At 58.8% G+C, this 26,217-nt stretch overlaps 1 protein-coding gene across 1 annotated transcript in view; it reads left to right on the forward strand.

Moving 5' to 3' along the window:
- The window catches only part of URB1 (URB1 ribosome biogenesis homolog), a 46,569-nt gene extending 27,531 nt beyond the window's left edge, over positions 1 to 19,038 (forward strand). The window contains exons 20-39 of the mRNA XM_056109223.1: positions 482 to 700; positions 917 to 1,102; positions 2,239 to 3,064; positions 3,903 to 4,107; positions 5,328 to 5,520; positions 7,133 to 7,191; positions 7,631 to 7,812; positions 8,190 to 8,300; positions 8,410 to 8,473; positions 9,919 to 10,090; positions 10,240 to 10,342; positions 10,918 to 11,078; positions 11,289 to 11,400; positions 11,693 to 11,799; positions 12,033 to 12,176; positions 14,611 to 14,720; positions 16,096 to 16,272; positions 16,783 to 17,024; positions 17,166 to 17,735; positions 17,981 to 19,038. Of these exons, the coding sequence (XP_055965198.1) occupies positions 482 to 700; positions 917 to 1,102; positions 2,239 to 3,064; positions 3,903 to 4,107; positions 5,328 to 5,520; positions 7,133 to 7,191; positions 7,631 to 7,812; positions 8,190 to 8,300; positions 8,410 to 8,473; positions 9,919 to 10,090; positions 10,240 to 10,342; positions 10,918 to 11,078; positions 11,289 to 11,400; positions 11,693 to 11,799; positions 12,033 to 12,176; positions 14,611 to 14,720; positions 16,096 to 16,272; positions 16,783 to 17,024; positions 17,166 to 17,735; positions 17,981 to 18,174 (4,137 nt within the window). The 3' untranslated portion in view covers positions 18,175 to 19,038. The remainder of the gene's footprint in view (positions 1 to 481; positions 701 to 916; positions 1,103 to 2,238; positions 3,065 to 3,902; positions 4,108 to 5,327; positions 5,521 to 7,132; positions 7,192 to 7,630; positions 7,813 to 8,189; positions 8,301 to 8,409; positions 8,474 to 9,918; positions 10,091 to 10,239; positions 10,343 to 10,917; positions 11,079 to 11,288; positions 11,401 to 11,692; positions 11,800 to 12,032; positions 12,177 to 14,610; positions 14,721 to 16,095; positions 16,273 to 16,782; positions 17,025 to 17,165; positions 17,736 to 17,980) is intronic.
- Positions 19,039 to 26,217: the final 7,179 nt, after the last annotated feature.

Genomic DNA, 26,217 nt, shown 5'->3' on the forward strand with positions numbered 1-26,217 from the left:
GTGGATCACACACCCGCCCGCCCACCCCTCAGCCCACCTTGACTTTAACTCCCCGTGGCTGCCATGCACCCCTTCTCTCAGCCCTGCCTGGCTTCCTGGCCAGGAAGCCGCAGACTCAGGCTGAACCGGATGCTTTCCTGGGCTCTGGGCTTTCCCTTCCCCTCCAGCCTGCGCAGGCTCCATCTCAGCCCCGTGGCCACGTCCATCCATGGCACGTTGACCCCCTGTCCCCTGGGGGTCTCCTGCTGAGCTGCCCCCTGCGGCTAAGCCAGAATCCTTGCGACATCCCAGGGATGAACAGGGGCTGAGACTGGGGCTCGCTGTGACGTGACAGGTCTAGGGGGGTCCAAGCCCTCGCAGCCCAGTAAAACTCGGGAGCTGCCGGCATTCAGGCTTGAGAAATGCCACAGCCCACGGTCAGTGGTGCCTGGACGTGCCTAGCCAATGGGTGGTGACGACACTTTCCTTCCCTTCCCCCCAGCTGACTCCTACGCCCGAGACCTCTGGCCCCGAGGACCCATCGGCTACCTCCTTCCCCGCCCTGCTGCAGGCGGCCTATGAGCGGAAGGGGGCGTTGTTGGACACAGAGGTGCAGGCACAGCTGCGGGCTGCCCTCCCTGGCCTCCCCCTGCACCGGGGCCCACTCGCTGCCCGCCACCTGCTACTCTACGTCCGGAGCACAGTGGACAATTTTGGCCAAGTGAGTACCATGCACCCTGCCGCCATGGGGAGGGGTCCAGCGTCCCCCCAGCTGTCCACAGGCCTCTGCCAAAGCCACCTTTCCCCCCTCAGAGCCATCCAGGGACCCTCATCCTGCCTTGAGCAGAGCATGAAGGAGTGAAACCATGCATTGCCCAAGGACGTTTCTGAGCAGTCCCGGCTGGCCCGGTGACTGTCCCCCTGTCCGTCCCCACAGCTGGGCAAGACCGTGGGGCCCCCGCAGCTGCAGCTGCTCCTGGACCTCCTCCGGGACCTGGTGGTCCATTGCACCCAGCTGGATGCCCAGAGGCAGGAGGAGTGTGTGACTGCCCAGGCCGACGCCGACACCGACCTCTTCCTGGACATGGAGGCTATGGCCTCACTGGAGCGGGCCGGTGACAAGGTACCGCTGCCTGCCATCCTGGTTCTGTACCCCTTTCTCCTGACCTCGCGCTCCTGTGCTTCCCGCCTCGTGCCCTGGGCAGACACCCTGGGCACTATGTGCTGGCCGGGCTAGGCCATGGGAGGGGCTTCTACTCACACCCCCAGCTGGCCTGCCTGGCTCAGGAGGTGACAGGATACATGTCAGGTCCTCCCCTCACTCGCTGCTCTCACATCACCTCACTGTCCTCTCCTTTCTCCTTGCCTCTCCTCACTGCCCTCCCCGCCTCACCTTGTTGAACTTACCTCACCATCCTTCCCTCCTCACAGTCCTCATTTCACCCCTCTCCGTCCTACTCACCTCACCGTCCTCCCCACCTCACCTCACTGTGCTCACCTCACCTCTCTGGCCTCCTCGCCTCTTCATCCTCCCCACCTCACTTCATGGTCTTTCCCTGCCTCACCTCACTGGCCTCCTCACTTCACCGGCCTCACCTCACCTCACTGTCCTTCCCCCTCACCTCACCATCCTCCCAACCCCACCTCTGTATCCTCCTCACCTCTCCTCACCATCCTCCCAGCACCCTGGGTACCTCAGAGGCCCTGGGCCTCTTCAGGCCAGTTAGCTCGGCAGCTTCCCCGAACTCTCTGGGGTGACTCTGAATCGGGTCAGGGCTTAGTGCCAGACTCTTGGAAGGGTGGTCCCCTGTACCTGTGGCCCAGCTGTCCCCACCCCCCACAGACAAGTGCTCATTCTGCACCACTCAGCCCGCCCACTGTCACCCCGCCTGGCCAAGGTGACCAGGTGATGCCCAACTTGTGTGACTTCCTGCTGGCCCTCCTGTGTACCACGCAGTCCCCCCCCAACCCCCAACCCTGGAGCCTACAAGGTGGGGTCCGGCCGTCCCTCAAGAAAACAGTGTTTTACAGGGGCATCCCAAGAAGCCCCTGGGATCCGTGGAGCTGGCCAGGAGCTGGCCTCTGCCCGCTGTGCCCCCTCCTGGCTGGCTGCTGACCCCTACCCACTGTGGCCCCGCCCCTATCATGGCCACGCCCCCTCCGAGGCTCTGCCCGTGCCAAGGCCCCTCCCAGCCATCACTGTCCCCTAGCCACCGTGGCTCCCGCCTCAGCTGCCCTCTGCCTGTCGCTGTCCCACAGACGCTGGAGGAGATGCTCTCGGCTGTGCTCCGCCACCCAACGCTGGAGGGCTGGTACCTGGCGCTGGAGCAGCAGGCCCTGCCGCCCCACGCCCTCGGCCCGGTCCTGGTCAAGCTGCTGGCGGCCCGGCTAAGCGCGGGAGTCCTGCCACTGCTGCTGGCCAGCGCGCCCGTCCTGCAGCGCACCGGGCAGCTGGGGCTGCTGGACGCGTACTCGGCGGCCATCGTGCGGAGCGTGCGGGCAGAGCTGCAGCGCGGGCGGGCGCCCCCCGAGACCCTGCCGCAGCTGGAGGCCCTGCGGGCGCTGCACCCATTCCTGGGCGACGGCCCAATGCACGAGCTCACCCTGGCCCTGCTCGACCTGCCCGAGGCCCAGCTGCTGGCCCCGGCCGACCCGGCGCGACCTGGGCCCCGGCGGCCACTGAACGCGCTGGGCCGGTGCCTGGTGCTGCTCCTGGCGCGCGGCCCCAGGAGCCCGCTGCCCTGGGCCGCCCAGCACGCCCGTGGCCTGGGCACCCTGCTGCCCAGCCTGGCCGCCGCTGAGCTGGACGCCGCGCTCCTGCACGCACTGCAGGACCGGCCGGAGCTGGTGCCCGCCGCCGGGCCGGGCCTCCTAGCCGCCTGCCTGGCACGCCCCTCACCGGCCACTCTGGGCCTGGCAGAGCTGCTCCTGCGCCGCAGCGCGACCCACCAGCTGAGCTTCGAGCGCTGGTGCGGGCGGGAGGACGTGGGCCCCATCCTGCGGGAGCAGCTGGATGACTTCCTGCCCCTGGTGCACGCCTACCTGCAAAGCAGCGCCAGCGACCCCAGCACCAGGCCACGGGCAGGTACGGCCACGACCCCCTATGGCAGACCCTCCCTCTTCTCCCCATCTCTGGGCTTCCTCAGCCCACGGCAAGGGTCAGGGCCAGGCGACTGGTCAGAGGCCACCACCATGGGGCCAGAGTGGGAGCAGCCTAGGGCTGAGGGGTCTTGGGGGTCCCCAGCTTACCCCACCCACCCTCCCACACTCTGGGCCTCCCCTTCCTGCCTCTGCGTTGATGCTCTGGACTCTGTCCCTCTCCTCTTGGCCTTTTGTTTGGCCGGGGGGGGGGGGGGGCACACCCAGCGATGCTCAGGGGTTTCTCCTAGCTCTGCACTCAGGAATCACTCATTTATTTGGGGGGGGGGGGGCGGGGGTCAAACCTGGTGAGGCTCGGGACTTCCTCCTGGCTTTGCACTCAGGGATCACTCCATTTCTGTTTCTTTTTTCTTTTTCTTTTTGGGTCACACCCAGCGATGCTCAGGGCTTCCTCCTGGCCCTGCACTCAGGAATGACTCCTGGCGGTGCTCGGGACCATGTGAGGTGCTGGGGATCGTTTGAGCATCGCCAGGGGTGGCCCCAAAGCAAACTAAAGAGGAGTTTCCCCACTCCTCTAGCCCATAGTTCCTGCCCCCCTCGTGCTCCCAGGCCCCTGAAGCATCCATCAGAGCGCCCATGGGTGCCCGTGGTCTGAGCAGGGGTGTGAGCTGGGGGCGGCAGGGGTAGGGGGTGGGGGGAAGTGTTGTCCAGGTTCCTGGGGATGTGACAGTGGAACCAGCCGCTTCTGGAGCCCCTGGCATCTCTCCATGGGGGCGGCACTCTGCAGGCCCCCCGCCTCTCACTCCCTCCCCCTCTCCCCCCAGCGCCTGCTGCCGCCATCTCCGTCCTGAGGAAGGCGCTGTGGAGACGCCTGCAGGCCGGGCTGCTGGGCCCCGACGCAGATCCCGAGGCCCCCCCGCTGCACTGGGAGGTCCTGGCCCAGCTGGTCCCTTTTGCACGGGCCAAGAACCTCGCGGGCCTCATGGACCGTCTGCCTGATATGCTTCAGACCCCTGGCAGCCTCAGGAGGTGCGAAGGGCTGTGGGGAGGGGTTGGGGGTGGGCAGCATGGCCCCGGGTGTGGTTCACACTGTTCAGCCCTGCCCCGCAGAGTGAGCTGAGGTCAAGATGGCCAGATTCAGGCCAAGGCACCCCATTCCTGCGGACTGCACCAAGGAGGTTTTTGAGCAGAAACTTGGGGCCCCCAGTGGTTGCTGCACCCCTGACTGAGCCGGTGGAGCGGGGGGAACACTGTGTCCTGTGGGGTGCAGTTCAGAGTGTCAGTACTAGCCTTGGGTGCATTTGGGGAGCAGCTTTGTTCTCTCTTTTTTTTTCTTTTTGGGTCACACCCCAGCGATGCACAGGGGTTACTCCTGGCCTATAGACTCAGGAATTACTCCTGGCGGTGCTTGGGGGGCCATATGGGATGCTGGGAATCTAACCCGGGTCAGCCGCGTGCAAGGCAAACGCCCTACCCTCTGTGCTCCAGCTCCATTTGTTCTCTTTTTTTGAGGCCACACGTGACGATGCTCAGGGGTTCCTCCTGGCTCTGCTCTTGGGGGTCGCACCTCCCAGTGCTCAGGGGACACTAGGGGTTGCTGGGGGCTCAGATCCATGTCGGCCAGGTTCAGGGCAAACATACTCCCCGCTGTACTGTTGGTCCTTGGTTTGGTTCTTATGTATTGGGCTACTCCTGGCGAGCTTGGGCATTCCTCCTGACGAGCTCGGGACCATACGGGATGCCGGGACCATACATCCTGCTTCACCCTGTGCAAGGCGAGCAAAGCCCCCTCCCTGCTGCCCTGTCCCTCCAGCCCTTGCTTTGTTCTTTTAAAGATGATCGTTTCCAGGGCTTGGGTGAATGGTTTGTTTCTTATTTGGGGAACCACCCCCCCACCCTCAGCAGTGCTCAGGGATGATTCCTGCCCCCCTGGTTGCTCACCCTGAGAGAACGGTGTCCTCACAATGGGTTAAAGCACTCTCCCTGGCCCTGCCTGCTCTTCCATTCCCCCCGCGTCCCTGTGAGCCTCACCAGAAATGAATCCTGAGCACTGCCGGGTGTGTCCCGCCCACCCCCCCCCCAAAAAAAAAAAAACAAATTTCAAAAGGGGGTGGGGTGGTGGGGCCAGATAAGGCAGAGGGTCTGCAGGTGAGACCACATCAGGTGGTGTGTGTGTGGGCGAGGGGGTTGGGGGGCATGGGTTGAAGCACCTCCCACCCTCTCACTGGGACTCTTCATCTCCCCTGTAGCTGGGACCTGGCAGACTCCATCTCGGCCGCCCTGGCCGAGTCGGCCGAAGAGCTGCAGGCCTGGAAGACAACGCAGCTGGCGGCCTGTGTCCGGTGGCTGGCGGCCTCCTTCGGCACAGGCCCGCTTGAACAGGATTCTGACAGCACCCGGGATCGTGAGACGGCGATGCTGCGAAGGTTCACCAAGCTGCTGGTGGGCACCCTGATTCAGCAGCCCGAAGGGGAAGGAGGGTATCAGACACCAGAGGTGGGGGGCGGGGCTGTGTCCAGGGGTGCCAGGCACCTCTCGGAGCAGGAACAGGGACTCCTGTCCATCCCCTGGATGGTGGATGTGGCTGGGGGCAGTGGGAGTTCCTGTCATTGTCTCCTGGGTCAGGACCGGGCACCCCAAGTCCCACCTGGGTCAGAAGGGCGGGTCCCTATGGTCTTTGTTTCCCCACTCCCATCCCCCACTCCTTTTTTTGGTGGGGAGAGACACACCCAGTGATGCTGAGGGCTTACTCCTGGCTCTGCTCTCAGGAATCACTCCTGGCGGGGCTCAGAGGACCCTGTGGGATGCCGGGGATGGAGCCTGGGTTAGCCGTGTGCAAGGCAAACGCCCTCCAGCCCTCTCTCCCCCGACTCTTCCTTTTTGGGATTTGTCTCCTCGGGTCATCGACAGCGGTTTGGACCCATATACCCCAGTGTCCTTGGCACCGCCCTAGATCTGGCGCTTGGGGTTCACCTTGCTGTGCGGTTTATGAACGCGTCCCCGCAGGGGTGCCCAAGCTCACCGCTCGGCTCGAGGTCTGTGGTACAGGGACCCCACAGGAGTGCAGAGCACAGGAAGGGGCAGACGGGGAAGTGAGTCACAGCCCCCGACCCAGGGTCTGTCTTCCCCAGGATCTGCCGCCTTCCCTCCTGTCTGTTTTCTTCCTTGAGCAGGTTTCTTTTTTATTTTCATGTGTGGGAGGCACGCTCGGTGGTGCTCGGGGCTGACTCCTGGCTCTGTGTCCAGAGGTCACTGCTGGCGGGGCTTGGGTGACCCTGTGGGGTGCTGAGGATTGAACCTGGCTGGGCTGCACGCCTGGCAGATGACCTCCCTGCCCTTTGCTGGAGCCCAGCTTTAGCGTCAGCAAAACGGAACCAGAGGGGACAGGAAGTGCCAGTCATAGGAACAACTTCCTGCAAGGATCCTGTATGGGACTGGGTGCAGGCAGCGCAGACACGGGTGTAGGCAGTGTGGAACCTGGGAACCTGGGGGCAGACAGTGTGGACCCTGGGTGTAGACACTGTTGACCCCAGGGGTAGACAGTGCAGACCTCGTGTATAGACAGTGTGGCACCGGGTGTAGACAATATGAACCCCGGTTGTAGACATTGTAGACCCTGGGTATAGACAGTGTGGACCCCGGGTGTAGATGGCATGAACCGCAGTTGTAGACAGTTGTAGACCCTGGTTATGGACAGTGCGGACCCCAGGTGTAGACAGCGTAGACCCCAAGTGTGGACAGTGCATTCCCAGCCAGCACCTTCCAGAGCTGACTCCTCCCTATTCGTACCTACCTGCTGGGCTCTGCCCTTCCTGCCAGATCTCTGCTGCCCTCACCCCGAGCCGGCGCCTTCCATGCTCTTTAGGGTGCAGATGCCCCCCCCATCAACACCACCATTGAGGGGCCACCCACCGGGCCCTGTGTGCTGCCTTGGGAGCTGGGGGGGGGGGAGTATGTCCCCTGCTCTGGCTGCTGGGCCATGTAGGGGCGCTTGGCTGCAGCTCTGTCCCCACTGGACACTCCGTGCATGTCCCTCCCCCACCTGACCCCACAGGACGCGAGGCCCGAGGTGGAGCCTGGGGACTGGCAGGCATTGGTGAAGACCGGGCTCAAGTAAGCGCTAGGCGCCTGCGCTGGCTGTGGTGGCTGGGGGTGGGGGGAGGGGTGCCGGCTCCTGCTCCTGGTGCCGTGACACAAGCACCGTCACCCTGGGCAAGAAGCTCCAGGGGCAGGTGTGGGTCTGTTTGTCTGTCCGGGGTGGCTGGGCATGTGTCTGTTTAGGTCCGTCTGGGGGCAGGCTGCCTGTCTGGGGCCGGTGTGGGTTTGTCTGTCTGGGGTGAGTTTGGGTCTGTCTGTCTAGAGTCTGTGTGTGTATGTGTGTGTGTGTGTGTGTGTGTGTGTGTCTGTGCAGGTGTGGGTCTGTGTGTCCGGGGCGGATGTGGATCTGTGTGTCTGGGTGGGTGTAGGTCTGTTTGGGTAGGTGTGGGTCTGTCTATCTGTGACTTGGGGATGGCTGTGTGTCTGTCTGATGCTCTCCCCGCCCCCTCTCCAGGTTCCGCTATCAGGAAGGCGCCTTCCTGCGGGCGCTGCACACAGCCCTGCCCCTCCTGTACCCTCTGGGGGGCCCTGCCCGTGACCCACCACTGCTGCCGCTGCCCCGGCTGCACGCGATGGTCACCCAGCACTCCCTGTTCCTGCCCACCCTGCTGGAGGATGCTGATGGGGACGTCAAGGGTGAGACCCCACCCCCCGTGGCCCCCAGAGCTGTTCCCACGGACTCGGGGTGGTCAGGAAGAAGGAGGCGCAGGGGTGCCCTGCCCCGGGGATCCCAGTCCTGGGTAGTCTGAAGGGTCCTGCCTGGCTGGAGTCAGGGCCAGACTCAGCCTTTCATCCCAGGGACCCTCCCCCAGGGGTGGGCTCTGACACGAGGAGCTGGGACCCACTTTGGGGAGGGGCCTTGGGTGGTAGAATTGGCGGCGGCTTCGTGTTGGGGACAAGGGGGTCACGGCAGTGTCCTGGGTCAAGCCCAGAGATGTGGGGGGCAGAGATGTGGGTGGGGGGTCTTCCTTCCAGGTACTCTCTGAGCCCCCGGCCCTCTTGCTCCCCCTCAGAAGCACTGGTGGACCTGATGCGGGCGCTGGTGAGGCTCTGTCCATCCGTCTGTGAGAGCAGCCACTTCGCCGTGCTCCTCGGGGCCTATGGCGCCTCGCTCAGCGCCCTGGGTGCGTGCGGAGAGGGGTGGGTTTGCGGGGGGGGTGGGGGGAGGGCTTGCCGGGTGGGCTGGCTGGGGACTGGGCCCCTGCTGCAGGCTGAGCCGTGACCCTCCTCCAGACCAGAAGATCCTGTTGCTCCTTCGCGCCTACGAGCAGAACCACCTCAGCCTCATCAGCTTCCGGTGAGCGCCCACCCCCAGGCTGGCCCCTGGAGTGTGGTGCCAGTGCCGTGTGTGTGTGTGTGTGTGTGTGTGTGACACACACACAGACACCACCCACGTGCATGGGAAACGGTAGAACCAGAGATCCGCGGTGGGAAACAGGAGAAAACATGAGAGAGAAAACCCAGGGCCTGGCCCCCATTTTGGAATTGTAGCCCCACCTCCATGTGTGTATGTGTGTGTCTGTCTTTGAATGTGTATCTGTAGTATCTATGCGTATGTTTGTCTCTGTCTATATGTTTTTGTGTCTGTGTCTGTTGGTGTGTGTGTGTTTCTGTGCTGGTGTAACTCTATCTCTGTGTGTATCTGTGTATGTGTGTGTTGGAGTGTCTTTGTGTGTGTATATGTATGTTTCAGTGTGTATCTCACTCTGTGTATCTGTGTTGGTGTAACTGTATCTCTGTTTGTATCTGTGTGTATGTGTCTTTATCTGTGTGTGTCTGTGTTGGTGTCACTATCATGTGTGTATCTGTGTGTGTTGGTATGTCTCTCTGTGTGTATCTATATTTATCTGTGTCTGTATCTGTATGTGTGTATGTGTGTCTGTATCTCTGTGTGATTGTGTGTGTTTATCTGTGCTGGTATGACTATCTGTGTGTGTCTGTATATATCTGTGTGTGTATCTATCTGTTTCTGTGTATGTATGTATCTGTATTTGTGTGTGTGTATATCTGTGTTGGTGTGACTGTGTGTTGGTGTGACTGTATCTGTGTGTGTCTGTATTTCTCTGTATCTGAGTGTGTTTATATGTATCTGTATCTGTGTGTCTGTATGTTCGTGTGTATCTGTGCGTGTATGTGTGTATATCTGTGTTGGTGTGACTGTATCTCTGTGTGTGTATGTGTGTGTGTGTATCTGTGTGTGTCTTCTTACGTGTGTTTTTCCCCCGTTTGCAGCAGTGGGGAGTGAAGTAGAAAATCTCCTTCCCGGGTGAAGAGCCAGAAAGCCGGGAAGGCACTTCCATTCCTTCTCACCTGTGGGCCCCGGGGCCTAATGTCTCACAGACACCTGGGTGCCCCCTCACTTCTACGGCCTTGGACAGCCAGCGAGGCAAGGCAGAGGGCTGCCCAAGGCAGGCCGTGTTGTGATTACGGGCTCTGGAATTCTGCAGATGTGACGCCTCACAGACCTAGGGCGTCCAGGTTAGAGGAGGCAGGGAGTTGGCTAATAGTCGGGGTCAGTCAACTACAGGCCGCTGGGCCTTCAGGGTTAGCAGCAGGTTGCTGTGACCACACAGGGAGCCTGCGGGGGTCCCGGGGGTTAAGCAGGGCTTTAGACATAGAAACCGAAGGATGTGTACAAAAATCAGTTAGCTTGTATTGGAGGGATAGGCCTGCTGGCAGGGCACTTGCCTCATACACTCGGGACCAAGCCCGCGGCCCTCGTCCGCTGTGCCCCCTCCCCAGGGTGCTGCTGTGGGGTCCGGCGGCCGTGGACCATCACAAGACGTGCCGGAGCCTGGGCAAGTCACTGTGGCAGGAGCCGAGCGTTGGGGACGTGCTGCGCCTGCTGGACCCCGACCGGATGATGGCCACCATCCTGCACTTCCCCCAGAACCGGCGGCTGCTGTCCCCCGAGGTGCGGCCCTGAACTCAGGGCACCCACCGGAAGCCCTTCACATGGGAGGGGGGGACCCAAACCAGCCCCACCCCGGGCTGCCCCCAGTGGCTAGTACTCTGAGCACCCTGGGGCGCGTCCACGTTTGTGACCCCAAGGGGCTCTCCCAGGACACGCAGGACCCTGTGTTCCGAGACAAGAGCATGCCTGAGCTGGACGGCCTCTACGACCCCTGCTTCCTCCTCCACCTCTTCAGCGAGCTCACCCGGCCAGGTGACAGCGGGGCGGCCACAGGCTGGGGGGTGGGGGTGGGCTGGGCCGGGAGGGGGGCGGTGATATCTTCCCCTGAACAGAGCGACTTTAATTTATTTGATTTGTTTATTTCCCCATTTATTTATTTATTTATTTATTTTAATTGAATCATGGCAATATGAGTTTTGGTTTTTTTTTTTTTTCTTTTTGGGTCACACCCGGCGATGCACAGGGGTTACTTCTGGCTCTGCACTCAGGAATCATTCCTGGCGGTGCTCGGGGGACCCTATGGGATGCTGGGGATTGAACCTGGGTCGGCCGCATGCAAGGCAGACGCCCTCCCGGCAGTGCTATTGCTCCTGCCCCATTTACCAAGTCGTTTGTGATGGGGTTCAGTCATAGTGTCCCAACACCCGTCCCTTCACCGGCACGCTTTCCCCACCACCAGTGGTCCCGGTCAGGTGCCAGGAAGGACAGACGCGGGTCAGGGGACGTTTGGTGGGATCTGGGAGCGGGGAGGAGTGGGGAGAAGCCGGGAGGGCGAGGGTCAACCCACCCCACGCCCGGCATACGGACCACCGTGCTCCCCCCCGCAGAGTTCGTGGTGGATTGTCGCAAGTTCCTGGACTCCAACGCCCTGGGCCTCACGGTGGCGGCCCTCAGCAGCTACGACACACAGATGCGCGCGGCCGCCTACTCCGTGCTGGCGGCCTATTACTCCCATGTGGAGGGGGCGCGATTCCGCGAGAAGGCCCAGGTGAGAGGGGCCAGGGACAGACCCAGGGGAGAAGTCCTAGGACTGGCCCAAGTGGGGTGGGGGGGGTCCGAGACAGGCCCGGGGAGGGGGCCCAAACAGCCCAAGGCTCCTGGGCCTCACCCCTTCCCCGACCCAGTGCGGAGCTGTGGTTTTCCCTGGGGAGAAGCATGAGGGTAGCGCCGGCCTCCCTCCCGCCCGTGACCTCGTCAGGTGCTGTACCTGCTGGACGTGGTCCGCAGCGGGATCCGGAAACCAAACATGCGGCTCACTTTCACCCTGGTGCTCTTCATCGCCAAAGCTGCCCGCCAGGTCCTGAAGCCAGGTACCCACCGGCTGGGCTTGGTTGGGTGAGGCTGAGCTGGGCTGGGCTGGGTGGGGTGGGGTGGGGCGGGGCAGAGGCGGGGCAGGGGGTGTGGCATGGTCATGTGCTGGGGCCGCCTCCTGTCCCCTCCTCCACCCATGGGATGAGGGTGCCCCTGCAGCCTGTTTGGTGGCAGCAGGCGACAGCGCCCCGGGCCCCTTGCTGCTGGGCGCCCCTCGGGTCGGCTGGCATGCTGGGCGCCCCAAGAGGTGCCAACCCCCTGTGTCTGAGGCTGCCCTGTGCCTGCCCGCAGAGGAGCACATGTACATGAAGCTCGCCAAGTTCCTGCTGTCGCACCAGTTCCTGCACATGGGCAAGATCCCTGGCTTCTTCCAGTTCTTCTACAGCTCCGACTTCGAGGTGCGCGGCACCGCCTGGCCTGGCCACCCCAGGCCACCCCTGCAGCCTCCCCTTCCAGCCCTTGCCCCAGCCCCTTGCCCACCCCCGGGGTCTGTCTGGCATCCATGTTATATGGGGAGGTGCTTCCGGGTTGCATATTGGCTTTTCTGGGCACCAGAGAGAGAGAGTCCGGGGCCCTGCAGCCCTGACAGATAGTGGCTGGGCCTCAGCGGGCGCCTCCTGTGCTGTTCCAGCAAAAGGTCGAGCGGGAGTGGATGCTGGAGCTACTGCGCCAGGGCCTGCGGGACAGACACTGCTACGATCTCTACGCACGCCGCGGGGTCCTGCGCATCCTGCTGGCCTTCTTCAACAGCCCCCTCTGCGACCCCGCCGCCCAGGTAGGCCCCTAGCCCCTGGGGAGGGGGGGACGTGTCAGGGCGCCTCGGCCCGTGGAGCCTCCCGGACACTTGGGACATGCGAGGCTGCCCCGAGTCAGCCGCGGGTCAGAGTTGGGCTCGGGGGACAGGACCTGAGTCTGTGTTTGTGTGTGTGTGTGTGTGTGTGTGTGTGTGTGTGTGTGCATGTAAGTGTTTGCATGCCTCTCTGGGTATACGCCTTTGTGTCTGCATGTCTCTGTCTCTGCATGCCCATGTGTGACTCTGCGTGCCCGTGTGTGTCACTGCAGGCATGTGTGTATCTCTGCAACCCCTTGTGTGTCTCTGCATGCCCGTGTGTGTCTCTGCATGCCCATGTGTGTCTCTGCATGCCCGTGTGTGTCTCTGCATGCCCATGTGTGTCTCTGCATGCCCGTGTGTGTGTCTGCTGCCCGTGTGTGTCTCTGCAGGCTCTTGTTTATCTCTCTGTGCTCGTGTGTGTCTCTGTGAGCTCGTGCGTGTCTTTTTTTGCCTGGGTGTATTTCTGTGTGCCCGTGTCTATCTCTGCATGTCCGTGTGTCTCTGCGTGCCCGTGTGTCTCTACATGCCTGTGTGTGCTTCTACATGTCTGTGTGTCTCTGCCATGCCCGCGTGTCTCTGTGTGCCTTTGTGTCTGCATGCCTGTGTCTCAGTGTGCATGCCTATGTATGTCTCTGCGTGCCCGTATATGTCTCTGCGTGCCTGTGTGTGTCTCTACATGCCCATGTGTGCCTCTGCCGGCTCGTGTGTATCTCTGCAAGCCTGTGTGTATCTCTGCATGCCTGTGTGTGTCTCTGTGTGCCTGTGTCTCTGCATGCCCATGTGTGTGTCTGCTGCCCGTGTGTGTCTCTGCAGGCTCTTGTATATCTCTGTGTGCTCATGTGTGTCTCTGTGAGCCCGTGTGTGTCTTTTTGTGCCTGTGTGTGTCTCTGTGTGCCCGTGTCTGTCTGCATATTCGTGTGTGTCTCTGCTTGCCCGTGTGTGTCTGTGTGCCCATGTCTCAGTGTGCATGCCCTTGTGTGTTCCTGCATGCCTCTCTTCCTATGCCCATGTGTGTCCCTGCGTGCCTTTCTCTATGCCTGTGTGTTCACATGTCAGGGAGTGCCAGGGACCAGCCCCCAGCTGGCAGGTGTGAAGCAGGGCACCGTGAGAGCTGAGGAAACAAGACAGACCTGAGGGGAAAGCATGAGGTGAGGGACCCCAACCTTGCAGACTGAGAGCCTCGATTCTCTCCCGCTTCGTGTTTACTCTTGAACTCTCTACAGGAAGCGCGAGGGCAAACATTCAGGCATTTGCCTGTCTCTGCCGACCTAACCGGCACTTTTTTACATATCAGAGGGGCTGGTGACTGTCGGTCCAGCTATCTCTAACGTGGCTCTGCCTCAGGAATCTCTTCTGGGCGAGGTAGCAGGGAGAAGAGCGGTTCCAGGACCCCGCTGAGGGAGCTTCCCCCGGGGTGCTGGCTTTCCCGGAAGCCAAGGTCCCGTAAACCATTTTTCCACCCCTCTCCTCAGACTGACTTAACTTTTAAGTGTATCCGGGCCAGACTGATGGTACAGTAGGTAGAGCACTTGCCTTGCACACAGCTGACCAGGTTTGATCCCTGGTACCCCCAGTGATCCCCCAAGCCCTGCCAGGAGCAGTCCCTAGGTACAGAGCCAGGAGTAAGCCCTGAGCACTGCCAGTGTGGCCCCAAAACAAAACATAAAAATATAAGTATCAGTTTCTGTAAGTGTGTGCATATCCGACAAATTAGTGTGCCTCTGTGTGTGTGTGTGTGTTTGCACGCGCACACGTGTGTGTCCCTGTGTATGTGTGCTGTGTGGCTGGGAGAGCCGGAGCAGCCCCCAGCCTGCACTGCAGCCCCTCAGAGCTCTCGCCTCTGCTTGGTTGTAAGACGTGGAGGAGCAGGAGGAGGCGCCCCGCAGCCCCGGACCCCAGTACGGCCTTGTGTGTTTGGGTTTTTCACGCACAAGAGGGTGCTGCGCATCCAGTTCCCAGCCTGGGGCAGGCAGGGGTGCAGGGGACAAGCCCCTCTTGCTGGATCCCTTTCCCAGTGCTGGGCTCAGGCTGTGGCTGGCCCTGGGCAGTCCCCTGCTGCACCTTTGCTTGTGGGGCTGGTTCCTTGTGACATTAGAGGGACCCCTAGGAGGGCTGAGTGTTCATGGGAGCCCCAAGTCCTCTGCGTGTTCCATTCCCACACGGGCCTCTCAGCATAGCCCCACCACACACACATACACACACACACACAAACACACCACTGCCCCATCACACACACACACACACACACACACACACACACACACACACACATAGAACACTGCCCAGCCACACATACACAGCACTGCTCCACTCCCCCCACACATGCCATGTCTGCAAGCCTCCAGATGGGGTTTTCACCTGGTGCTGGGATTTTCAGATTTGGATCCTAGAAATCCTACAGAACGCCGCGCAGACCCCCAAGCCAGCCTATGAGGTCCTGCGAGACTACAGCCTCCTGACGTGGATCCTGCACATCCTGGAGAGCCCGTGAGCAGCAGGGGTGGGCGGGCGGAGTCTCAGCGGACCCTCGGGCGCTGCAGGGTGATGATAGTGTGACCTGGCAGAGGCAAGCGAGTACGGGTTCGAGGCTATGGGGAGCCGACTGAGCTGGGGCCTCCCGGCCTGCACTCGACCGCCTTGTCACCATCCCACACAAGCTCTGACCTTGTGCCTTATTGAACCTGTTACATCCTGGGGGTAGAGCCATAGGATGGCGGGTAGGGCGTTGGCCTTGCCGTGGCCGATCGAAGTTCGATGCCCAGCACCCGGTACAGTGTTCCGAGTACTCTCAGGAGTAACCCCTGAGCACTTCCAGGTATGCCTGCTTTCTCAGGGGTGCAGTACAGGGCCAAGATGCTCACCCTGCAAACGGCCAACCCCGGTGCCATCCCTGGGGAGACTTAGGGCTCCTCTCTGAGCACCTTCGGGAGTAGCTCCTGAGCACTGCCAGGTGTGGCCCAAATCGCACTTCCTCCTTGAATCTAGAATGTGTTTTTGTGGGTCTAGAATGTGTTTGGAGGTCGTGACTTTGACCCTGTTCCACACTTGCATTTGCTGTTGTTAGTTTTTAAGGTGAATCAAGGTGCAGTTTTGGGGGATTTATTTAGAAGATGGGGTTGGGAAGGGAAGTATAGGCTTGAGAGAGAATACGGGCTTCTCAAAAATAGAAATAGCCACACAGTGAACTAGTGAGACAAGTAATCGAGATCCACGTGCTGGGGGGGAGGGGCTCAGTGTGTCCAGTGAAGGTGGGTGGGGGGTGGGGGGTCCTGTTCTCTCCTCTCTCTGCATCTTTTTTTTTTTTTTTTTTTTTTTTGCCTTTTGGATCACACCCAGTGATGCTCAGGGGTTACTCCTGGCTCTGCATTCAGGAACGACTCCTGGCAGTGCTTGGGGGACCATATGGGATGCTGGAAATCAAACTGGGTCGGTCACGTGCAAGGCAAAGATCCTACGCGCTGTGCTGTCGCTCCAGCCCATCACTTTTGAATTGATTCATTAGTTTGGGGGCCTCACCTGGCGATGCTCAGGGCTTCCTCCTAGCTCTGCACTCATGGATCACTCCTGGTGCACTCAATGGGGACTCTCTGTGGTGCCTTGAGAAAGGACCCAGGTGGGCCGCCCTGTCCTGCCGCCTGGCTCTCCACCCCTGCTCCTGAATTTCTCACTGGGGTCCTCATCCCCTGTTTTAGCTAAGCATTTGTTCACCAGCCCCCCACCCCCAAACACACACACATCTTGCCGAGGTTGCTTGTGCGCTGAGGGGGGTGGGGGCTGCAGTGAGCTGACGAGCAGGAAGACTTGAAGGGGGGCGTTATAGGGGGTCCCCACTGAGAGCCGAATGTACCCCCTGTGCTTCCAGGTTCCTGGAGACCCCGCTGCTGGCCGGCCTCATCTCCCTGCTGCAGGCACTGTGGGAGACCAACCTGGGGAATAAAGGTGGGGCCGTGAAGGACCCTCAGCAGCCCCCCAAACACCTCCCCCTGCAGCTGGTCAGCGAGTTCCTGTTTGTGCTCACAGCGCTCACCAGGCACCTGCGGTAAGATGCCAGCCCCTGCCCCCGCCGGGGCCTCCAAGAAGCTGCCCCCCACCCCCTTGCCTCCACATCGGCTCTCTGAGGTGCCTTTGCAGACTCACCTTGCTAGACACACCTGCCCCTGGGGTGCATAGGGAAAGGAGAACCCCGAGCCACGTGCTCCCCACTCACCTGCCTCTTGCACCCAGACTTCCCGAAGGGCAACTGGCATCACCTTTCTTTGACCCGTCTGGCTTCCTCCAGGGCTGCCCCCACCTTACCCCAGTGTTTCGTGTCATGGGGAAAGTTACCAAGGGGTCCCCTTTGGAGCTTGGGTGGTGGGGGGCGTGGGTCTCAGGAGACCCCAAAGCTCGTGGTCTCAGAACTGAGCTCTCCAGGCCAAGGCCAGGGCTGAGGTGGCCCCTGCTGGCACATCATCCCCACAGGCTGTGGGGTCCCTCACCGTTACCCGGTCAGCTCGGGGGGACACCCGGCCAGTCCCGCACACACACCTACCCTGTGGCTCCCCCCCAGGCCAGCCTTGACCGCCGCCCAGCTGACGGCCTTCCTTGGGACGCTGGAGTCGGTGCTGCGGTACCGAGCCACGGTGCTGCAGGCCTTCCGGGAGCTGGGCCGCTTCACTGTGGCCGAGGCGGCGCTGACCACGGGGGACGTGATGTTGCTGCTGCAGCGCTGGGCTCTGCTGGGCCGGGACACCGGGCTGCAGGAGGCCCTGAGGGCCGCCACTGAGAGGCTGCCCCCCGGCCGGCTGCTGAGTGAGTGACCACCACCACCATCCCCCTCCCGACCGAGGGCAGGGTGGGGGCACACGGGGGGCCCCACAGTGTCCGGGCGCTGCCTCTCCCTTCCCCCCGCCGTGTGGCCCCCAATGATCCCCATCTCTCTGTGTCGCCTAGAAATGCTCAGGGACATGAACAAGCCTTCTGGCCCAGCCCGCGCCAGGGGCCCACGGGGCCGGAGACGGCGGCCAGGGAACGAGGAGGCGGTGGCTGCACCCGAGTTGCCGGTGACGGGCGTAGGAGCATGCCAGGGCCTCCTGCGGGCCATCCTCACGCACTGGACCCCTGCGTTCCCGGGGCCCGAGCCCATGGACGGGGCCACCCCTGAATGCATCACTGCCGCCCTGGCGGCCAGCTGGGCACTGCGCTCAATGGCCGGGTGCCCGCCAGACGCCGCCGAGGCCGCCAGGCTCCTGGGCTGGCTAGAGACACACATTCTGCCGCAGCCAGCCGTGGTGGCACAGCTCCTCGAGGATGGCGCCGCTGACACCGGCCTCTTCGGCCTGTACACACAGCTAAGTGGAGCCGAGGCGTGGGCCGGGCCCTCCGGCAGCGTGGCCCGCCAGTTCAACGCCATCATGCTGCGCCTGCTGGCCACCCGGGGCCTGGCCGGGAACCCCGTCCACACGGCCGTCGAGGGTCTCTGCCAGTCCTCCCTGGACGACGGGGAGGAGGCGGTCACACGAGGTAAGTCTGAGCCGTCTTGCCACGGGGTGGGGGCAATGACCTGGAAGCACTTCCCGACCCCCTCCCTCCTCCATGCTAGAAAACAAAGGGAGCCCACATGGCACAGCCAATGCGCGGTCACTACCCAGGGCCCCCCCATGTGGTCACGGGCAGAGCCCCCTGGGTGCCGGGCATGGTGGGGGGGGGTCACATTTTTGCAGGGCAGGTAGACATGCTCACAGCCCTGTCCTCCTCCCTGTCCCCAGCCACTGCCGCCTTCCTGGTGTCCCTTTACATCAAGGACATGTGGCTGGGTGCCCCTCGGCCCGACACGCTCCTGGCCCACGTCCGGATGGTGTGCGATGCCGCCATCACCACAGGAGAGGAAGAGGAGGGGGATGAAGAGGAGCCCGTCGTGAAGCTCTGCAGGGCCCTCCAGGCCTCGATCCCAGACCCCTGATACCCCGCCGGCCACCCCAGGCTCCCCCCAGTACCAGGAGCTGCAGTCGAGTTTCCATGAAACTTCCCTTGCATGGGGCCAGGCTCTGGGGCAGCCTGAAGGACCAGCTAGACCCACTGGAGCGGACAGCAGTGGGTGCTTAGGGCCCCAAGAGGCCACGCCACAAACCCTGCACACATGCACTCTACCCCACGTGACCCGCAGGCAGGGGCCTGCTCCCAGGGGCGCCTCCATCCGCAAAGGAAACGCCTCACGGAGAGTGAACACAGCAGCATCGAAGATTATTTCTCACGGAAACCCAAGGAGAGACGCCACATTTTTTCTTTCTGCTGAGACCCCCTAAGTCGGATGGACCTTTTCTTTCTTTTTTTTTTTTTAATAATAACGAACATCTCAGAGCATATTAAATCAGAGTGATTAGATGTAAATGCTGCATTTCATCCTCGAAGGGTAAAAGTGAGGGGGGGTGGTCACGTGGCATGAGGCATGACCCCAGAGGCAGCATAGGGGGGCCCGGCCCCAGAGTCTGAGTGAGTTCCCCCATGAAAGAGGGACCCTCAGCAAATACCGCATCCCACCCCCATGTCCAACCCAACCCCCCGCATCACTGCAACAGAAAAGAGCGAAGGCAAGAGGGGGGAGAAAGGAAGATGAAGAAGCCCCTGTCTGAGTAATATTCAAAAATGTTTGAGCTTGGCTCGGGAAATTCAGCCTGAACCTTTCTTTTTAATCAAAGCTACAAGCTGTGCATTGCTCCAGAGGAACAGCCCCTGGCTGAGAGCCCCTACCTGGCCAGCAGATGGTCAGGAGTTTGATCCCTGGGGCCACTATGTGCACTGAGCACGAGATCACGGCAGCTCCATATCACACACACACACACACACACACTTCCCCCCTCCAGGGCCCCCCCACCCCCCGGTGGAGGGGATGCAGGCCCTGGTGAGCACCACACCTTAAAATGGTTGAGGCAGGTGCTGGAGCAGCAGTACAGCAGGTAGGAAGCTTGTCTTGTACACAGTTGACCCGAGTTCCATCCCCGACACCCAATAGGGTTCACCCAAGCCCCACTAGAAGTGAGCACAGAGCCAGGAGTCAGCGCCAAGCCCTGTTGGGCGTGACCCAAACTAAAACATGAACCAAGCAGAGGTGGTGCCACTGGGAAGTGTGAGCCCAGGACAGACAGAGCCACGTGAGACTGAGTGCCCTGATCAAAACATGGCCCTGTCCTGCAAAAGCCAAGGCGCACGCCCCCCCCCCCCCCCCCAATGTCTGGCCCCTGGCCCCTGCAGCCTCAGCCGGTGGGGAGCAGCCTGAGGAACCAGTTGGGTGGCCAGGGGGATTGGGAGGTTCTTAACTTGTGAATAAATGTCTATTTTGGGTAAGTTTCTCAGTGTCCTCTCTTTTCGGCCTTTTGCTTACTTGATGTTGAGGGCCTGTTTCCATTTCCAAGGCCTGCTTTGGCCTTCAGACGGCTGCATCCACGGGGGGATCTCACAGGTGAAATCTGGAGCTCGTTCCGAGGACTGGAACACGGGCTTTGCGTGGGGGCATCCTGGGTTTGGTTCCCCAGCTCCGCACTGTCTCCCCAACACTTCCAGGAATATACCCCCTACGCCCCACCACCCCCACGCAGAGTTAGAGAAGGAACCGTTGAAACTCACGAGCCTGCAGAGACACTTCTGTCATTGATGTTTATTTCCCCACCCTGCTGAAAGCAGCAAAGCTGCAAGTCCAGTGGTCACTGGGTGTCCATCCCAAGGCATCGCTGTGGGGTCAGCCAGACTGGGCCGCCCTCAGCAGACTGGGGGTTGTCCCAGGGGTTCAAGGTCACTGGCGGTTCACCCTGGAACACATGAGTCTGCCCAGGTCAGTCGCACCTGCCCTCAGGTGCTGGGCACTCTCCGGATGTCATCCGACGCCGTGGGGGTTCCAGTCCAAGACCAACTCCTAGAGGGGGGATTGTGGGGGGAGGGACGTGGGCAGGGCTCGCTGGCCCCCGCCAGCCCTCCTCGGGACCAGACAATCCTCCAATGCTGCCCCCTTCCTAAATGGAGCTGGCTGGGGTCTGGGGGGTCCCTTGGGGCCGCTGCCTCCGGAGACAGAAAGGGAGATGGAGGCCCTGGGCCCAGGGGCAGGTGTTGGGACGCTGGGCATGGGCATGGCCTCTGTGGACAGAGCAGATAGAGTGTCAAAGGGGTGCCCAGGGGCAAACGGCACCACGTGACTCCCCTGCACCGCCCCCCCCCCCCCACCACCACCACCAAAGCCAAAACCTAACCCACTGATTGAGACAGGCCAGCGTGGAGGTGTACACTTCCCCACTCCACACTTGAAATAAAATAGTCAAATCTCCCTTTTTTCTGTGTTGTTCAGAAGCCTCTTCGGCTTCTCTCAGTTTTCCAGTACAGGGGCCCGGAGAGCACTGTTTAACGAGTCTCACCGCCAGTCCTGCCCCATCGCTCATCACAGAGTTCTGTAACTGTGACCCTGTAGGACCCCTGGGATCCCAGGTACCCACAGGCTCATGGAAGCAGAGAGCTTCCTGCTTGAAGCTTGTTCATTTAAAATGTGACAATCAGGGCTGGAGCGATAGTATAGGGGTGGGGTGTTTGCCTTGCAGGCGACTGACCAAGGTTCAACCCCCAGCACCCCATATGGTCCCCTGAGCCTCACCAGGAGTCAGCCCTGAACACCACTGGGTGTGCCCACCCCCAAGAAAATACCTCAAAATAAAATGTGAATATCAGCCTTTGTGAGCCTGTGTTCTCTTGAATGTGACATGATTTCTTTTACTAAAAACTTTTTGGCTTCCCCCCTCAAATAATCACTTAATCATAAAAAGATAAGAGCATTCATGCGGGGAGACAGCTCAGAGGGCTGGAGCACAAGCCCCCCCACCCAAACCACACGCCTGAGTGTAGCCCCTGGCAGGGAAGCTCCCCAAAGAGGTCCCCAAAGCAAAACTCTGTGTGTCCAGGATCTTCAGTCTGTTCACGGAGTTGGGCAGCCATCACCCCCAAAGCAGCCCCATTCCTAGGAAGATACCCTCACCCCACCCCCAACAAAAGCCAGGCAGCTCTGCTGTGGTGCCTGTCAACTCAGCCAAGGGACCTTTGGCTGTGGCCCGGAGCATCCCGCCCCCTGTGTCTCGCTCCCTGCATCCATCCTTCCCCCTGCATCCCACCTGGTGCCTCCATCCTGCCCCCTCCATCCATCCCCTGCCTCCATCCCACCCCCTGCATCCCGGCCCCTGCCTCCAACCAGCCCCCCCACACACACTTGTGCCTCCATCCCACCCCCTGCATCTGGCCCAGTGCATCTGTGCCAGCTCTGAACTCCACACTGGCCTGTTCATCCTGCAGAAACCAACGCTTCCCCCTGGGCCCAGTGCATCCCACTGCAAGAATCCCCATCATACACACACACACACACACACACACACACACACACACACACACACACCACTCCCAGCCATACCATAAGCTCCCCCCACCCCTGCCCCAGGACACCCCACTTACCGCGCCTGCGGGGAGCCCGGCCAGGACATGTAGAGCAGGATGAGGAAGAGGAAGAGCACGAAGGCCGCCAGGCCCACCCAGAAAGCGATGACAACAGAGTCTGCAGGAGGAAAGTGTGTGTTGTTGGATTCAGGGACGCAGGAGAAGCAGAGTACTCCTGGCCCTCCCCATAGATCAGGGACCCAGGGGAGGGCACTAGTTGCTAGCTTAGCCTAGCATGGCCTGGAGGGGGAAGAAAAGTCAAAGGGGCAGGGGGAGGGGGCAGAGAAGCCCCCAGGGACAGGGGTATGTGCCTTGCAGGCACCAGAGCCAATACCAAATGCTTCCCCTACCAGTATCCCTGGGGTCACCCTGGAGACCGCCACAGTGCCTGTGCCAAGCATTTGACCTTGAGTCCTGCTTATAAGTGGTCCCAAGCCCCCCTGAGTACTGTCTGGGAGGCCCCCCAAAGAGAAACAGCCAGACGGGGCAGGACCCCTAAATGTGCTTCAGCAGCTGGGACCACAGCTTGGGGCTGTTTCCCGCCTCCCACCTTGAAAGCTCCTTGGCCCCAGCTGAGCCCCTCAGCTATGGCTCCCCTTCCTTCCCCACCAAAATGCCGAATCATTTGGGCAAGACTTTGCCTGCAGGAGCCCTAGGTTCGATCCCTGTCACAGCAAGTTACCCCTGAACACTGCTAGGAATGATCCCCCAAGTCCTGCCAGATGTGCTACTCTCCCACCTCCAAAATGCCAGATCACATTTTTCTTTTCTTTTTAGCCACACCCAGAAGTTCTCAGAGTTTACTCCTGGCCCTGGGCTCAGGGATCACTTAGGGTGGGGCTTGGGGGACCCTATGCGGTACTGGGAATCAAACCCAGGTCAGTTGTATGCAAGACAATCACCCTACCCACTGTCCTATCTCTTGGGGTTCAGTGATTTGCATTGGCAAAGTGATAGAAGAATTAATAGAAAAATTATTGGCATTTTTCTATCCTGGAAGCACAGGCTCCATTTCTGGAGACACAAATATGTCTTTTCCTTTATAAAAATACATGTGGTTAGCATTATTTACAATAGCCAGAATCTGGAAAAAACCCAAGTGCCTGTGAACAGAGGATTGGTTAAAGAAACTTTGGTATATCTACACAATGGAATACTATGCAGCTGTTAGAAAAGATGAAACCATGAAATTTGCATATAAGTGGATCAACATGGAGAGTAACATGCTAAGCGAAATGAGTCAGAAAGAGCGGGACAGACACAGAATGACTGCGCCCATAAACTTTATGTAACATGGGAGAATAACACCTAAGGATAGTAGAGATAAGGGCCAGGAGGATTGCCCCACAGCATGGAAGCTGATCTCCTGTGTTGGGGGAAAAGGCAGGTGGGATAGAGAAGAGACCACCAAGTAAATGATGGTTGGAGGGATTGCTTGGGACGGCAGATGTGTGCTGAAAGTAGACTTTGGACCAAAAATGATGGCAGCTTAGTGCCTATATTGCAAACCGTAACATCCAAAAGGAAAGAGAGCGAAATAGGGAATGTGTCTGCCATAAAGGCAAGGGGAGGGAAGAGGTGGGGATGGCATGAGGGACACTGGGAACATTGGTGGTGGAGAATGGGCACTGGTGGAGGGATGGGTACTCAATCATTGTTTGATTGAAACGTAATCATGAAATTTTGTAAGTCTGTAACTGTATCTCACAGTGATTCATTAAATAAATAAATAAATAAATAAATGGTTGGGCTTCTTTGGCACAGAGGTAAATTGAGTCATGGCCTCTAGGGCAGCAGCTTGCAAATGTAGCTCTTGAGATCCGTCACCGCTTCTGCCACCTGCCTGCTCCCCAGACAGCGAGGGTTCATGGAGAAGTGAAATTAGAGTTTGGTGGGACAGAGAGCCACTAGCTGTTTCTGGTTCTAACCTCTCCTCAGTCCCTTGCATTGAAAAGGCAGCCTAGAAATTCAGGTCCATCCCCTCTTCCTGGGGGAGGGTCAGCGGCAGAGCTCGGAGAGAACATTTTGTTCTGAGGGCATGGATTGTGACTTCCCGCGGTTGGAAATGTTTCAACACCCCAAAGCTTGTTTTTACAACCAGCTCCCAACTGGCCTCATAGCAAAACTGGAGAGAAACTTTCCTTCTGGCCTTTCCTTCGTCACCATCCTGCCCACTCAACACTCACGCCCAAACCACCTCTTCTCCCTTCTTCCCTTCCTCCCTTTCTAGGTCTACCCTGGCAGAGCGAGAAGAATTCAGGGTTCAGAGTATACTCACAAATTAAAACCTTTGGTGGAATGATTGGATCTCCTGTGACATGGCATTTTTTCTCCTTGTTTTAACTAGATGTTAAATTAATCCAGGGCCAGAGAGATAGTTCAAGTGCCTGAGCATAGGCTTCACACACAGGAGAACTGGGCTTCATCCTCAACACCCCATGGTCCCTAGAGCACTTACTTTTAGGAGTAATCACCCCTGCTGCCCTAGCCCAGAGCCAGGAGTAGTCCTGGGCAGCTCTAGGTATGACTTGTAAACCAAAACAAACCCAATACATAAAACCTAAGAATCCAAACCCTCCCTACAAGAGAGTCCTACAAGGCATCTTTGCTATGTTGAATGAAAATCACATGCTGACTTTCTTCTGGGGCTATGAATCTGGAGCTTGAGGAAGCGTGGGTCTGGTTTCTGCAGACAGCTACCATCTTTTTCCTTCCTAAACAGTGCAGCACTGGATATCGTTAGCACATGGGTCAGTTGAGTCATGGCCTCTGAGACAGTAGTTTGCAAACGGGTACTGACAAGGGGCTTAGGCTAAGGGAGAATTTCAGTTAAAATTCAGATTCAGCTACTTTCTAGCTCTGTGAGTTTGGGGCAGCTGGGTTTCTTCCATATTTAGATTTTTTTTTTTTCGAGTGTGTGTTTCATGGGTCATGAGGCAGATGAGGTGTAATAATGTACATGTATAATGCACAGGGCACAAGTCACTTAAGATCATGCTTGTGGGTCAATATGTATCCAAAATTAAAGTCACTCACGTGAAATGTGAAGAGGAGTTGGAGGCAAGTGGCACTAAGGCCTTCTTTAAATTCACTAAAATAGGGCGAAAGGCAATTGTGGCAGAACTGCAGTTACGGGGCCTAAAGTTTGCCTAAAGTAATGGAATTTGCTAATTGGGCCCCTGGCTTCCTGACCCAAAACTAAATTTAAAGGACTACATTTCCCAGCACCCCTTTCGACAAGGCGCGACCACGAGACAAGGTTCTGGCCAATGGGGTGTGAGTTGAGTCGTCACAAGACAACTGCTAAGAGTCCAACAGAGTCAGGTGGATTTCTGGTACCCAGTATCCTTTCCTATTTCTTTACGCCCTTTGACTGGCAAAGAGCACGCCATGGAACATGGAACTTGACCGTGAGCGACATATCAGAGAGGTGGCAGAATTAAAGAGTCGGAACAAAGCTGACTTCTGAGGATTTCAGGAGCACAACCCACCACCCTACAGACTATTACAGACGAGAGAAATCAACTTCCGCTTCGTCTAATTCTAACCAATTATCTTTATAGAATACGTGTTATTCTTTTAACGGGCTCTGTTAATAAACGTTTCTAAATTGACACATCAAAATGAATGTCTAGGGGCTGGAGTGATAGCATAGTGCGTAGAGCGTTTGCCTTGCACACGGCCGACCCGGGTTTAATTCCCAGCATCCCATATGGTCCCCTGGGCACTGCCAGGAGTAATTCCTGAGTGTATGAGCCAGGAGTAACCCCTGTGCATTGCTGGATGTGACCCAAAAAGAAAAAAAAATGAATGTCGACCTACAAGATTATCTTCTCTCAGGGCCTCTATTCAAAACAAAAGCCAGAAACAGGTGTTGGGAGGGATGTTGGGAAAAAAGAACCCAAATCTCTCATCTATGTAGGGAGACTTCCCAAAATATTAAAAATAGAACTGGCATGGGATCCAGCAATTTCATTCCTAGGTGTCTATCCTAAGAGCACAAAAACACTACTTGAAATATGTGTCTTGAAACACACACACACACACACACCATTCTATAAGTTTATTATAGCACTATTCACAATAGTAGCCAAGATCTGGAAACAATCCCAACGCCCAATGACAGTTGTGTGAATAAAAACACTGTGATCTATATACATCATAGGCCATTATTCAGTTCCAAGAAAGGAGAAAACCTTGCATTTTGTGGCAACTTAGATGGAACAGAGGACCTGTATAAGTCAGGAAGAGAAAGGCTAGTTCCGGATGATCTCATTCACAGACCATACAAGAAGAAACAAAGTCTGAGTGTGGACAGTGTCTGGCCATAGCAAACCCTTGGACTCTGTCCAGGACTAAGGTGATAAGGAGGTCCGGGAGTACAAGGAACGTGGAGGGGAAAACTTCCCACCGTGATAATATTGTACCCCCTGATACATAGAAACTGTTATAATCCAACAGTTCCTCAATAAATAGATATACATCTCTGTCTTTTAAAAGTGGACCTCATTACCATAGCTGAATAAGTTTCTTTTCTTGGTTT

This window comes from Sorex fumeus, unplaced genomic scaffold (assembly GCF_029834395.1).
Source record: "Sorex fumeus unplaced genomic scaffold, SorFum_2.1 ptg000265l, whole genome shotgun sequence".
In the NCBI taxonomy this organism is placed as follows: domain Eukaryota; kingdom Metazoa; phylum Chordata; class Mammalia; order Eulipotyphla; family Soricidae; genus Sorex; species Sorex fumeus.